Source organism: Rhodamnia argentea, chromosome 9 (assembly GCF_020921035.1).
Source record: "Rhodamnia argentea isolate NSW1041297 chromosome 9, ASM2092103v1, whole genome shotgun sequence".
In the NCBI taxonomy this organism is placed as follows: domain Eukaryota; kingdom Viridiplantae; phylum Streptophyta; class Magnoliopsida; order Myrtales; family Myrtaceae; genus Rhodamnia; species Rhodamnia argentea.
In genome coordinates, this window is record NC_063158.1 from 21,437,295 (window position 1) to 21,452,152 (window position 14,858).

At 38.9% G+C, this 14,858-nt stretch overlaps 2 protein-coding genes across 2 annotated transcripts; both read left to right on the forward strand.

The window, feature by feature from the left end:
* Positions 1-411: 411 nt before the first annotated feature.
* On the forward strand, positions 412-7,193 carry LOC115752922 (SCAR-like protein 2). The gene is made up of 9 exons (XM_030691338.2): positions 412-924; positions 1,445-1,608; positions 2,493-2,616; positions 2,713-2,845; positions 3,065-3,132; positions 3,206-5,618; positions 5,697-5,798; positions 6,677-6,784; positions 6,877-7,193. The coding sequence occupies exons 1-9, from the start codon at positions 770-772 to the stop codon at positions 6,925-6,927; spliced, it is 3,318 nt and encodes a 1,105-aa protein (XP_030547198.2). The 5' UTR covers positions 412-769; the 3' UTR covers positions 6,928-7,193.
* Positions 7,194-13,215: 6,022 nt separating this feature from the next.
* LOC115752940 (dof zinc finger protein DOF1.5) lies at positions 13,216-14,095 on the forward strand. The gene has a single exon (XM_030691378.2). It carries the CDS (start codon positions 13,321-13,323, stop codon positions 13,882-13,884), a length of 564 nt encoding a protein of 187 aa, XP_030547238.2. The 5' UTR covers positions 13,216-13,320; the 3' UTR covers positions 13,885-14,095.
* The last annotated feature ends 763 nt before the right edge of the window (positions 14,096-14,858 follow it).

Below are 14,858 nucleotides of genomic sequence, written 5' to 3' on the forward strand. Positions count from 1 at the left end.
ATCGATACGTGAAATCCATACTATTTTCTCGTAATTCTTTGAAATTTGAATTGAGTTTTTAAAACTTGGCAGCAAAAGTAATAAAAGTAAGTTTTGCTTATGTTTAATTAAGAATAAAAAAAGGGTTTGATTTTCTGATGAGTTAATAATACGTTATTGACTGTGGAAAAACCTATCAACATGTTTTATTTTGTTTTATTTTTCAAATATGAAACCAGTTTATACGTTATTGAAAAAGACATGGATGGTTCGGAACGTCATGGCGACCACGTTTGTTCCTCCCCGCGCCGACCCAAATCCCCAAGGAAGGCCAAAGCGACGTCGTTCCGCAGAAGGGCAGCGAAGGCATTGCGGAAAAATACCAGGGCTATTTTCGTCCATTCGCACTGTCCGTAAACGCCGTAGAAGGAGGAAGCAAAGAGAGAGAGAGAGAGAGCGTGACGACGACAGTGATCTCCCTGTTCACAGGAGAGAGAATACCGTGCAGAGTTGGCAATGTCTCTCTCTCTCTACTTTCTCTCTCCATCGGCAGTTAAGCAGCTCCAATCTCTGCACCTAACCTCGCGAGCTCGCATTCAACCCTGAGATTGTCTCTCTCTCTCTCTCTCTCTCTCTCTTCACTGATCGTTACTTCACTCATCGTCTTCGGTGCGTGCCCGGTTGCTGTCGCTGCTTAGCTCGAGTCAAGAGCATATGTAGATAGACAGAGAGACAAGGGGGGAGGGAGCTCTTGTAGTAGCTGGGGGCGAGGGGATAGAGGCGCGAGGAGATGCCTCTGGTGAGGTTCCAGGTGAGGAACGAGTACGGCCTGGGGAGGCCGGAGCTGCACGGCGACGTGGACCGGGAAGATCCGAAGGCCGTTCTCGACGGTGTCGCTGTCGCCGGGCTCGTTGGGATCTTGCGTCAGCTCGGCGATCTCGCAGAGTATGTCCCTCTCTCTCTCCCTCTCTGTGGTTCTTCAGCTCGGCAGTTGGGTGAACTTGAGCACTGGAGGCGGGGTTTAGGTTTTTTTTTTTTATCTCATGTATCGTTGGTTGTGTTTAGCATGGATTGGAGCTTGTGTTTGGTGGTTTCGATTGCTCTTGTTCTCGCGGTTGCATGCTCGAAGAGAGCGGTGAGGTAACTAGCTGGATGTTCGTGAGACAGGGGAAAATGATTACGCGCAGAATGTTCGTCGTTTGGGGTGTGGCTGTTCATCTGTTTCGTAAAGCTCGATTGGGGGCGTGCGGCTGCGCCGTTCGATTGAGTGAAGAAGGCTCGTTTGGTGACTTGAGTTTAATTTTTCGTAGATTGAACTATTTTCTTGAATCCTTGCGGTTGCTCTTCCCCTTTTGTGATGTGAATATTTTGTTAGGTTTGGAACCAGTGAGAAATTTTGAATTTTTCTTTTGTCCGTTCTTGTTTTCTTGAACTATCCTTCTGAGACCACCTCCTTGCACATTAGATTTGCGGCGGAGGTCTTCCATGGGTTGCAGGACCAAGTGGCGACGACAGCTTCACGAAGTCATAAGCTGGCGGTCCGCGCAAAGCGTATCGAAGCTGCTCTTCCTCCTCTGGAGAAGGCAATACTGGCACAAACAAGCCATATACACTTTGCTTACACTGCAGGTGTGGCTTAATCGTCTCATCTTCTATGCTTTTCTTCTGAAGCTTTTGAGTCCGATTCGATTCACTTGAAGTTTGTTTTTTAGAGCTACAATCACGCACTTTCTATTGTTGTTCTGAGCAGAACTAGTCTTCCGTATTAGTCTGCATAACATCTTAAGGTGCTTGTTTTCCATAAGCTTGCTTAAGTTCTGTGTCGCCATCCCTTGCCGTCATTTGAGTCACTTCTTCAACTTTTTTACTTCACTATGCAATTAGTGGAGATGCCAATTCGGAAAGACATTGCATTTGGCTGTACAAGTAGGTGCTAGGTTAGTCTGGCTCTTATGTTGATGCCAAATTCCCTTGTTAAATAACTGTCAAATGAACCTTTTTGTGAGATATGCCATGGGTGCTTCAACCCAGGGTCAAACATACCACGTTGAGATTTTATAGCAAGAAACCTCTACTAGCATATTGTTCATGACAAAATTCTGGGAAAGAAGTTTTGTAACAAGAAAATATTGATATAATGTAGTGCACATTGGCAAGCGGTAGTTGTCACATTTCACCTTGTTTGGACTCTGCAAAATTGTATTGGTATGAAATATCCACTCAATTAAATTCCATATTTGTTGAACTGTGAAAATCATACACATGCGAGGACTTTGAGCTGGATGTTTGCGCTGTAATATCTGGGGAATAAAAGTGCATGTGGTGACTGACGCTATTCCTTCTAAACCGCCCCAACAGTTATAAATTTTTGAACTTTCCTGGAAGTGCAATACCTTGAAAATTGTTCATGCTGTGATGATCTTCCTTCCAGATGACTCCAAGCTGTCAAAATTCATCTCTTATTTGTTCAATTAAATTACTTCGATTCTCATTGGAAAACAGTTGCTTTGCAGGTTCTGACTGGCATACTCGTATTCAAAATGGGAAACATCATTTTATCGACAATGACTTGCCACGTTTTATCATGGATTCGTATGAAGAGTGCCGGGATCCCCCACGTTTGCATTTGCTTGACAAGTTAGCCACATCTTTCTCTGTAATTTATTCATCTTATTGACAAGAGGTCTGACTAGTTTAGGGACAGAAGATATTGATATATTTTGGTGCTTTTAGATTTGATCCTGGGGGCCCTGGGTCATCTTTGAGGAGATATTCAGATCCGACATTTTTTAGAAGGGTTTCAGCCAGCCTTGATGAAAGAAATGTAGGGAAAGTCCGAGGAGACAAGAAGGCTCGCAAGATGAAGGTGTGTTTTTTCTAAAGGGTGGTATTACACAATGTTACCAACCTAAGTATGCGATTTCACTTTTATTATGTAACGAAACAGTCTGATTGCCATCTTCCTTTTATCTTCAAAGGTATATTACTTGTTGCAGTTTCTCTGCTGTAGTTGCTTTAAGCGGACATAGGTACATAGAATTGTTCTACTTGATCTCATGCTAATCAAAATTTCGAAATGGGACAGAAGCGAAGATCTTTCCCAAAAAATGCAGAACTTTCACATGGCGCACCCATGGCCAACCATGGTGGCAGGTATGTTTGGTGTATGGTTGTAACACTAAGTCAGTTTGATGTGCATAAATTATATTTGATTGTCAATTTGCAGAATGCGATTTGCTTCTCCAATTGCGAACGGAAAGTCATCTCCCACTGCCTCGATAGCTGATTCTGCAATTAAATCAGATTTTGGAGACCATAGAAGTACTTCTGATTTCAGATCTGGGTCAGGCTATATAGAGTGCATCTTTCATGCGAGTGACGACATGCCACCTGAAGAAGAGGAGTCTAATAGGTCATCCTCTTCTAGGGTGATGTTGCATGAGGAAACTGTTGACTCAGTTTCAGCGTATGAAGAAAACCAGGTAACTGATAACTATTCTCCACGAAAAACATCTGAATCTATCGCCTCCAAATCAGATTATGTGAGGTGGGAGGAGAAGACAGAAATAATGGAGCCCAGGGAGCAGAAGTATGAGGGAATGGAAGATTCAGCTACCATTTCTATGACTTCAGGCGTTGATGCTGAAGAAGCTGATAAATGTAGAAATGTCAATATGTCAGATTTTGATCTGTGTCTGAATGCCAACACTTCAAAGCCAAAATCCCATGAGAACCAGGTGGATGATGTGGATAGTGAGCTTGATAATTACGAAGATGCTCTGAATACAATTGAATCAGAATCCGAAAATGATGTTGATTATCAAACCAAACGAGGACGGGAGCAACGGTCCTCGAGTGTTGACATTGAAGAAATAAAGGTTGCAGTCAATGAGCTTTCATCACGTGCTTCAGATGGTCATGCTTCACATCATGAACCTGACACAACTTCTCATCTTGTCTCAAATGAAGAAGCGTCTTCCGAATTACCTAAATCAGATTCCACCAAAAGTTGTGACAATGAAAATATGAGTCAAATTGGTCAGAAGTTTGTGGATTCAGATTGTTTACTGCCTATTAAAGTTGGTCAAAGTGCTGATCTTCTCGATGATACGAAAGTAGAAACTTTTGCTGGTGATACCTCATCTGTGATTTTTGCTCCGTCGCATAATGAAGTCAAGCAAAACAGCTGCGAGGGTCAAGAATCACTGTCAGAAGATACTGCTGTTAAGTTCTGGACAAATGGGGGTTTGCTTGGACTTGAGCCAGCAAAGCCGCCAGATTTTGCAGCATCAAATCGTGAATGTGGGATGAGAAATAAGGATGACCAATGTGATGGGAAACTGGACATATCCAATGAAAATGCTGATATGATGGAAAGGGATGCTAGTTCTAAGTGCTCCACATCATGCAAGATCAATGAAAACAGTCCCTCTGCAGAAAGGCCCCATATTTTGTGGTCAGCTCGAGATTTAGATGCCAAGTTTGGTGAGTCAGATGATCTAGGTAGAAGGTGTAAGTCTGGTCATCCCAATGGAGACTTTTCGAGTCCCATCAGAGTAGTGGCCCCTGGAAGTGCATTGCCTGTTGTTCCAACAGTGAAAGTTGCACATAGTGAATCCATAAAGGAGAATGATGAGAATTTATCCGGAGTTTTTGGACTCGGCCACAAGTTACTCATGAATAGCTTCCGTAGAAAAATCTCACTAGTTAGTGATGAAAAACCAAAACCATTTGACACTATGAAAGATAATGCCCTGGAGCAGAGTTGGAGGAAGCACGAGTCTTCATTTCATACAACTGCAGGGAGAAATTTCATTGATCAAATTCAAAGTGTTTCTCCTACGTATTCACTTCCCCCTTCCCCACCACTTGAGCATATGAAGATATCTTTCCACCCTCTTCATGGCCTCGAAGCTTCTAGACTGACCTTAAAATTTCCCCATGACAAGAACCGTCAGGAAAGCAGTAATGATATGTTTCCTTCTTTCCAGTTGGTTCCAGAGCCTAGTGTCCCATTTCATGACATCTGTTCTGACTCTGACGATGGAACATTCTGTAGATCGTCTCTTTATATATCAGATGACTGTCTCAGTCCTCATTCCGAGTCTAACTCAGAGCAGTGGGAATCCAGTGTAACAACCAGGAGCAAGGAGCATGATCAGGTTGATGCTCTCTGCAGACTTTCACCAACAGAATCTACTTCCACCTTTTTGGAGCATGGTGGAACAAGCAATCGTAAAATGTGTGTCAATGGTGAATGTGAGAGTCTGCCAACTGAAGATGGTCTAGAACCTCTACCATCCTTTTCTAGCTATGTTCACGGTCCTTCACTTGATCTTCCTAGCTTTGATTCCATGGTGTCTGTACCTATGCAAGAAAAAAATGTTGGCCATAATCCAGAGAATTATATGGAGAAGCATTATCCTCATCAACCTATGCCACCAGCACCTCCTCTTCCTCCTGTGGATTGGCAGCTTTCGAAGCCATACTCAGATGCTGCAGAAAGAGAAGAAGTATCTGAATCTCTGGATCATGATCCTGAGTGTAATAATTTAGATCAGAGTAACTTTAAGCAACCTAAACAAGGTTCAGCCTTGGAAACTGTTATTATCAAGGCCCCTGAATTATTAAGTGGAAAGGTACCTTGTCTTTCACTTACAGATGTCATTTTCTTTCTTTTATAGTTGCTTTAACTGAAAAAACGAGAGGTTGTGCAGCTTCAGGATCAGCTGAAATTGAACCCACATAAAGAGGCTAATCAGGCAAAGGTCAAGGAGACAGATGAAAGGGAGGATTTTCTACTTCAGATAAGGAATAAAGTGAGTACATGTCATGATACTCCTTTTCAAGATCCAACTATATTACAAAGGCACATAAGTATGTTTGGGGCGACTTCTTGCTTTATACTTATTGTTTATTGATTTTGCTGCATTTCTTATTGGATACCTAAAACTTCACGCACATACAGATTCGAATATTGTTTTGTGGAGTCATCTAAAATTTATTTTCAAACATGTTTCTAAATAGTTTTCTTTTGGTCTGGCAATGATGCAAATTTGTGGAGGGAAAGCAGATAACTGCTTTCCAGAGGCCCAAACACATGTTATATTAATTGCGAATTGATGTTAGTACTTCATCTTAATCTGATAAAATCCCACAACATGGTTCTCACATTCCCTGATGTTTGTCCGGACTAGTCAGTTCAAGGTTGGAGTGATTCTAGCCATTTTCTTTCTGATGAAACTAATATAATGAAACACAATGACAAAATGACGGAGGACATGCGCTGAACTTAATCTCGTTTTCCTTGTCTAAACTTCATCCTAACAAACAAAAGAAGTGCGTTTGTTTCCATTTCCTCTAGATTTCCACCTTCCTTTCTTTGCGTTTTCTTCCTTCCCACTATGTTCTGCCATTGTGGAAACAATGACCTATGAAATTCAATTTCTGTGGTTATCCTGTGAGGAAAGGAGCTGCTCTTTTCTATGTTGATTTGTTTAGTGCAGATAATGGAGGATTTTATCCTGAAGCGTCTTTTGATTTGTTGAACGACCAAATTGTTGCTAATCCTATTTTAGAATAATTTCGAGGGCAGTGTACTGATTAGTGGTTGTCTGATATTTCATGCGATCTATGTAAGTTCAAGTTAATGCAACAACTTAATGTGGCCTGCCTTCTCATGTTCTTGTCATGCCAGTCATTCAATTTAAGGCGCGCTGAGACAGTGAGGCCGGCTGTCGCAACAGCTCTAAACACCAGTGGAAATGTCACCGCGATTTTGGAGAAGGCAAATGCAATCCGCCAGGTTTCCCAATGTCTTCCTTTCTCTCATTCCTCCTTGTTTGTGTTCTTTAAATCTCCTAATAGAAAATCTCTGCTTTGGTGAAAAATTATCAGGCTGTCGCGAGCAACGACGGTGATGAAAATGATAGCTGGAGTGATATGTGAACTTTTCCCGAATGACATTTACGAAGGGAACCTTTTTACTCCCAATGAGGAGTTGGGCTTTGCGGGAATCGTTGTACATGTGAATAATATGAGCTTTTCTCCTGTAATTATTGTGTAGGGCGTAGCCTGTTCTTTAGTTATTTGAATCGATTCCTGCATGGATAGATACACACGAGGCTCACGCGAGAGATCAATTGCCGTGTAATCTATCATTCCCGATCCAGATCCATAGGTAATATGTAACCATGTAATAACCGTTTTGACACGTCTTTCGCGCTCTCTCTCGGAGCACTCGATTGCATCAATAGTAGCTTCTTTTTCTCACCATCGTTTTTGGGTAACACTTGTTTTGCTCTTTAATTACTCAATTGAGAGTCCGGTGTTTAAATAAACAATGAGCCGCGTTGCGTTACGTACTCGTTTTGCACTTCAGCCAGGGGCAGGAAACGCTCCCGTTTTGCCAATCGTTTGCATTGTCCTTTCATAGGTATGCGAAGCCAGGGAAGACTTTTGAGTTGTAGTTGCATATAGTTGTATAAGAGACATACATGCAAAACATCTGTTTCTATCTCTCTCTCTCTCTCTCTCTCTCTCTCTTTTATTGTTTGGAAAGAAACTAAGGCTTCATTTGAGTGATTTATAAAATGTTTTTCGAGAAATGTTTGATTGCTTACAAAATTGGATGAATGAAAAATAATTTCATGGTTTACACAATTGCTTAGACACTAATTGTTGTCCGTAATGAATATTTTTCATTGATTAATTATTTTAAATGATACACTTAATTATTTTTAAGGAATTAATTTTCAAATTACTCATTTTTTTTGCGAAATAAACATAGCTTAAATTAACGCGAATCCCGACTCCCAAGTAATTAACTACGCCTGGGACAATTTACTTCTGTTCTTTCCTTTTTTCTTTTACGGATTTCTAAAGATCTTCGAAAGACGGTTTCAATTTTTGGACGGTCAATGAATAAACATTTTCTCCCCGTTAATCGTAAAATTGTTATATTCTTATGTGTTGCGGCATTTCCTATAAAAACAACAGCAACAAAAAAGGTAAAAAGTTGCGATCAAGGAATCCGTCGTTCGAACGATCGTGGAACCGCCACTCATTCGAAAGAAGAACCTGCAAAGCCCCTGCTAGAAAAGGTTTGCTCAACGTATCGACGGAGGGTTTTTCTTTTTCCCCTTTTCGTTGTGGCGGAATATATGCATATAAAAAATTGTTTCCTCTTTTTTTCATAATAATTCGTTAGCATCTTCTTGTTATTGCTATTTTAATGGGCAGGATTCGATTAAGAGTCATGTTCTTTCGGTCGTTGGATCACATCGAAATGTTCCATAATTTGAAAAGAGGGGAGTCTATGGTATTATTTTATACGAACTTTTCCATATTTCTATAGTCCTTGCGTTGGGATTAAGGCCAAGGAAAGTATAAAAAAAGAGAGAAACCTTTTAGTATATGGGCTCAAAAGAATCTCTGTATAAACGAAATAATCAACTAATAAAGAAACAATCGCGTCTCAAGCGTCATAAGTTTTAGGACTCGATTACGCTTTTTACAAGTTTTAACGTTGTTTAATTGCACTTTCATAACAAATTTTACGATTTTTAATGAACATATTCCTAAAAAAAAAAAAAAAGGAACGATACCCTTCCGAGGGTCCCGTTTAATTTATACATGTTGGCATTATCTAGGGGATATGCCATGACTGTGTCATTTGCCTTCAACCAGGAATCAAGGCAGAAAAAGGGCAATTTATTTCATAAAAATATTACTCGACCACAATGATATAAAAATACAAATAAAAATAAAGAAAACAAAACGAATGTTAAGAACCAAGTGGTTCTCCAGCTGTTACAAGCCATGTGCTTGCTTACCTGGTACGGCAGCGGGTATCTAGTATCGAGGGTTCGTGTTAAATAAGATATTGAGCACCAAAATGAATATTATTCCTAATAACCTGCCAAGAGAGGAATATATATGCACCGATAAGGCATAAATTGAGGTTGAAAATGTAAAGAAGTTTCCGTTAGCTAATTTTTTCAAGCAACACAAATGATTAATTTTCATGAATAACATCTTTCAAATGATGAATTTTTTTGTTAAACTAGCGTAACAATGCAACTTTCCCAGGTGTAACTTTCCCCGTTTGAGCCGAATTGGCTGCCGCCCCTGCATGCCCACCGGAAAAAAATTCCCAACTGGAAATAGTTTCAAAACTCATTGTTCTATCTATGTCATAATATTTTAAGGGTCATGATAAAAATTATTACTTTTATGGGCCTGTAAAAACTTCTTGTTTTTCTCCTCCTTTCCACTTTGACTTGGAAGAACCCATTGACTATTTAGGGTAAAGATAAGAACTTCTTGATTGATTTGATTTCAATATGTACACACGTCTAAATTTTTTGTCTCGAGGAAAAGTGCATGCACCAGCAGGAAACCCTATCCAGAAATCATTATCTTATATCGGCCTAATCTGCACTGAACCGGTTATGGGCTGGCGCTAAAATTTTGCTTCCCCAACTTGCACTAATTGGAAGATAAAGTACACATTAAAATAATAAACAAAAGGGCGACCAAAAATATATATATTTTTTTTAAAACAAAAGTAAAGGCAGAAGAGTAGACTTTTCTTGCTTCATTAATATAAAGCAACTTGATAACGAAGAACCATAACAGTAAGCAACATATATATAAAATCTTTCCCACAAAAATCCAAATTCCACCTATTTTTTTATTCATAATATCTAAGAGACTTTATTAGGGCACTAATGTTGGGTTTGCAAAGTCCATAAAGTTAAAACTCGAGAAGATATTTTATGGTGAAGCCAATCAACAAAGCATTTGCATTAGCTGAATATTTTTGAAATATCGAGATATGTGTTGTTAAAAATGCTCACAGCTAAATATCGGTATGTAACATCGGGTTAGCACGATGACTTTCTCAAGTAATTTCTCTGTTAAACGATTCTCACCCATACTTGTCAGTGAATTGAGATTCTCTTAGCTTCGGGTGGTAAATTAGATCTCCCGAGTCCATCCATCAAATAATAGCAACTTGCATCTCCATAGATAATCTATTTTCGAGTGTTGTCTCATGATTTATGAAGGATTTATATGAGCTAATTTAGTCGATTTACCCCAAAAATTAAAAGGATACATAAATATCCTGCTAATTAAGATTATTTGAGAAGAGCAGACTAGGAGTCCCTCAATCAATCAAAATTAAAGTGTTTAGCCTTTATGGCTTCTTTAGGATTTTTTTTTATGAATTTTTAATTGGAAAGAGACTTCCAAAGCATCCTAAAGAAAAAGTACATTGCTCTTTCCAAATGAAAGGGAAGAAAACGCTCCCTTTCTCCACACTTTTTATATTGGAAAGCTGCTGGAAATGAGGCTGCTTTTGGGATTAGCTTAACCGGGTCCCCTTTATTAAAGCAAATCCCCACAATAAAACTGCTTTTCACTCAAATTGTAACTGAAAGTTGATAACAAAAGAACCCTGAAATCTTTAAAATGTCAAAAAAAGAAAGCAAGAAAAAGTTGGTGTAAGAGGCCCATCTGAAAGTTGAAAAGATGCCCCCCAAAAAGTAAATAGGAATAACAATCTATGAAGAGAATCCATCTTTAATAGGATTACTATGCCTTCACCGGTCGACAGCTACATTCATTTCATCTCCATTTGTGTAACTTTTCTCTTTGCTAAAGTTGGGAATTATGTGAGTAGATGATGGTGTTGCACCATCTTTTTATTTATTTATTTTATTTAAGGAACAAGGTCAGTGATGATGCCACTCACCTTGATTTTTTTTTATCTAATTGGTGGAGATTATTTTTAAGGGTTAATACTATGAAAAATCCCAAACTGGTATACATGTGACAAATCTACCCCGAACTAGTTTTTGGATCACGAAAAATTCCAAACTGGTATACACTTGACAAATTTATCCCAAACTAATTTTTTACCCACAAAAATTCTCAAACTGGTACACTTGTGATAAATTTACCATCTGTTAGTTTCCGTTAAATTGTGTTATTACCACGAAAAACTCCAAACTAGTACATCTATGACAAACGAAAGGTAAAAACCCCAAACGGATACACCCGTAAATCATCACGTGTGCAATTTGACTATAAAATTTAATTAAAACTAATATTGAGTAAATTTATCACAAGTGTACCAGTTTGAGGCTTTTGGTGATAAAAAAAATAGTTTGAGAAAATTTGTCACAAGTGTACCAGTTTGGAGTTTTTCGTGGTATTTACCCTATTGTTAAACATTTTGTAGGTATTAAAAGCTTTGTTTAGTTATGGAGCAATATGCAAGAAAACAAAAGGAAAATGTAATTGAGCCCCCCTTCTTTTTTTTTTTACTTATCAAACATGGCAATCTTAATAATTGTCTCTTTATACGTCGTTAATATGTAAAATACAAAGATGAATAGGAAAAAACCGATAAAGCCTCCTTTTGGAAGGATAAGCCCACAACTTTTCTTAGGCAAGCGATTGAGTTCCTTTAACTAAATCAACTTTGCCTTTTTTAGGGAATCTTAGTGGGCACAATCATATGTGCTATAGCAGAATACCAGAGTGACAAAGTGTGCTGGAAATGTCAAGGAGATGAAATGAACAAAGCATCATAAAGAGGAAGCAAAAAGGTATGGTTAACGAATAATTTAGAACACTTGCTAATGTATTTAGTCATTAATATTTCGATGTTTAAATTTTTAATTATATAAAGTATGAAAAGAATGCAGTGTGAATTTCTTAATAGACAAAAGGGAAAAAAAAACTACAAAAAATCCTAAACGATGCCCACAATACCACATTTACCCTAAACTTTTTCTGGCAACACAAAAAAATCCCAAAACTTGTACCTACGTGATGCATTTAGCCCAAACTTCAATCAATATGACATATTTACCCCAAACTTCAATCAATTGTGACGCCAAAAATCCTAAACTTGTATAGTGCGACACATTTAGCTCATAATTTGGAGTATATGTGTACATTCCTACAATTTTGGAATTTTTAATGTCACAAAAAATTAGGATAAATGTATCATATGAGTATAAAGTTGAGGTTTTTGGTCTCACAAACAAAAACTTGGAGTAAATGTGTTTGTAATTTTTGACATCATAAAAAAATATTATAGGTAAATATGTCATAGTGAGCATAGTTTATGACTTTTTGTGATTTTTTCTCTTAAAAAAAAGGATACGAGTACTTTAATTTCCCCGATTAAATTATAGCTCAAATTGAGGGTGCTTTATTGCAACTTTTAGGGCCAAACAAAGTCTAAAGCAGCATAATGATAAGACAAGGCATAACAAAGTGTGGAGAACAAAGTGATGTGTGATGATAGCCACCTGGGGCTCTCGATGTCTCAGCATCTGTTCTTTTGGATATGATCTATTTGGGGCAGTTCTCACGTCCATTTATGGCATATTTGCACTGTTCATCCTCCTTCTAGATCAACTTCTGTAAGGACAACAATTTTTCCTTCCCTCTTTTTCCTCATAGTAAAGAGATAGCAAAAAAAAAAAAAAAAAAAACCAAACATGTTCTAACCTGACAAAACCTCTCCACCGACGATGAGAAATCTTAGGATTTGAGTCAGTGGTGCGTTTACTTCTCAACCTTCTACTTATTTGTGTAACGTCTAGATTTGATCATTTTAACAGAAACGGGGCCTATTTTTAAGTCGTTGTAGACTTTTCCTCTTATTACTATAGAAAGATCGGGTACACAAGTTATTATAGAAAGATCGGGCCTAACAAAGGGTATTGGACCTAACTTTTTTTATTGGATAATCATTAGAGTTAACTGCGTCTTATTCCTTTGTTCACACTAGAAATTAGGGTTGGAATTCATTGGCTGTTGCTCATTTAGATAGGCTTGAATTTTCAACGGTAGATATGAAGAGTTATCACCATCATTGTACATAGATATTCCAAATTCTTCCGGTAGGATATTACAGGGACTTGACTAGGACAACTCCTCGTGTCTTTATGCTTCTCAATTTGGGGACTGTTTTTGACACTTGTTACGCAACCTTTCAAGATGGGAACCCGGAATTTGTTTCTCCGGACTATACATATGATAAAAAAAATCAAATCATTCTGGGATTGATGACGTGGAGTAATGATGTGGACAAAAAGCTCATAACCTGCTTTTTCACGTCACCTACTCTTTGCTTCCTTTCCTCTGGCTGCTCCATGACCTTCATTTGATTTTGTACTCCATCTCTCGGCTGTGCACTTTTTTCCTTCTCTTCCCACCGATATATATATTCCTTTCTCTCTCCTTCTCTCTCCCAGTACACCACAAAAGAACAACCTCTCTCAAATTCTTGGGAGACTAAATCCACTTTTTGATCTCATGGCAAACACTAGCCATGGAGGCCAAGACTCAAAAGGGATCAAGCTCTTTGGAGCAACAATCACTTTGCAAGGATTTAGAGATCAACAGGTCAAGAGTGAAGCCCCAATTAGCACAAAAACAACAGCAGCAGCAGCAGTGACGACGGCGACGACCACAACAACAACCAGAAATCAAGATGCACTGGCAGAGGCAATGAAGAGGCCAGACAAGATCATACCATGCCCGAGATGCAAGAGCATGGAGACCAAGTTTTGCTATTTCAACAACTACAATGTCAACCAGCCCAGGCATTTTTGCAAGGGTTGCCAGAGGTACTGGACCGCCGGCGGGGCCCTGAGGAACGTCCCCGTTGGGGCCGGCCGCCGGAAAACCAAGCCACCGTGCCGGGGAGTCGCCGGGTTCCCGGAGAGTTGCTCTTTCGAAGGGTCAGAGGTAAACCATCATCAATACTACGATTTGGGCTGTGGGGTGGTGGAGAATTGGCACCAGTTGATTCCACAGGGCACTTTCCAACATGTTGTTAGGGTTAAGAGGAGGAGGAATGGTGATCAAAGCTATTGATAGTTTCGACGCTTATCTCAATCTTCTTCACCTGTTTTCCTACTTTGTTTCAGTGGTATCAAGATTTTGAAGAGGGTATATAATCAACATGACCTCTGTGGTGGTGGGGGTGTAAATTCTGGAATGTGGTAGATGATGTATAGGCTGGACTTCATATTTTCTATAATCTTCCCAAGAATTTCACCAGCTGGTAGATAGATGGATAAGAATTAAATTCTCGTGCTGTTTCCTTTTGTTTTTGTTTTTTTTTTTTAAATCGAAATAGAGAGGATAGGAAAAAGAGATAGAGGTTATCTCCAACGTTGAAAATTCTAGGATGTTTAGTCATCGTTGGTGGTCTTGTTTCTTGTTTTTTGTTTTTTTCTTTTTTATTGAAACTAGTTGGTGGCCTTGGTTAAGAATCAATGATTTGGTAATACCAATGATCAATATCAAAATAAAATAAAAAATAGTTGGTATTGTCAGACTAAGCAAACCAACATATCTCTATATATATATATTCTTTTTATTACGCAGGTTAGGTTATGCTCGCCTAGTTGATTTTCAAGAATTTCGAAAACCAAAGACACGTAGTTTTTTCATAGCTTTTAGTATTTGATGTCCTTAGAATATTCTACTAATCTTCCTAACTAGATATCTAATTTCCACTACGTAAATTGCTGAAGCTCCCATATCTTGGAGGTTGGCGAAGGTGGAATAGGATAATGTTACCAATAAAGCTACTGAAATCCACACGTGACTCGTTCAGCATGTTCGCCTCATTGCGCAACTTCAAGAGGACAAGCTTTGATAATGAAAGGCAAAGCAGCAAAATGAGAGAAGAAATGTCCCATTTGACGTACTGATGAATTTGCCAAGTGGGTCCCTCTTTTCTGTGCTTTTTTTCCAGGAAGAGACCGAATGGACGGACAAACGACATGGTTGAGCGACCGAGAAAAATGGCAACCTTAGCTACAGACTAATTATTAGTTCTT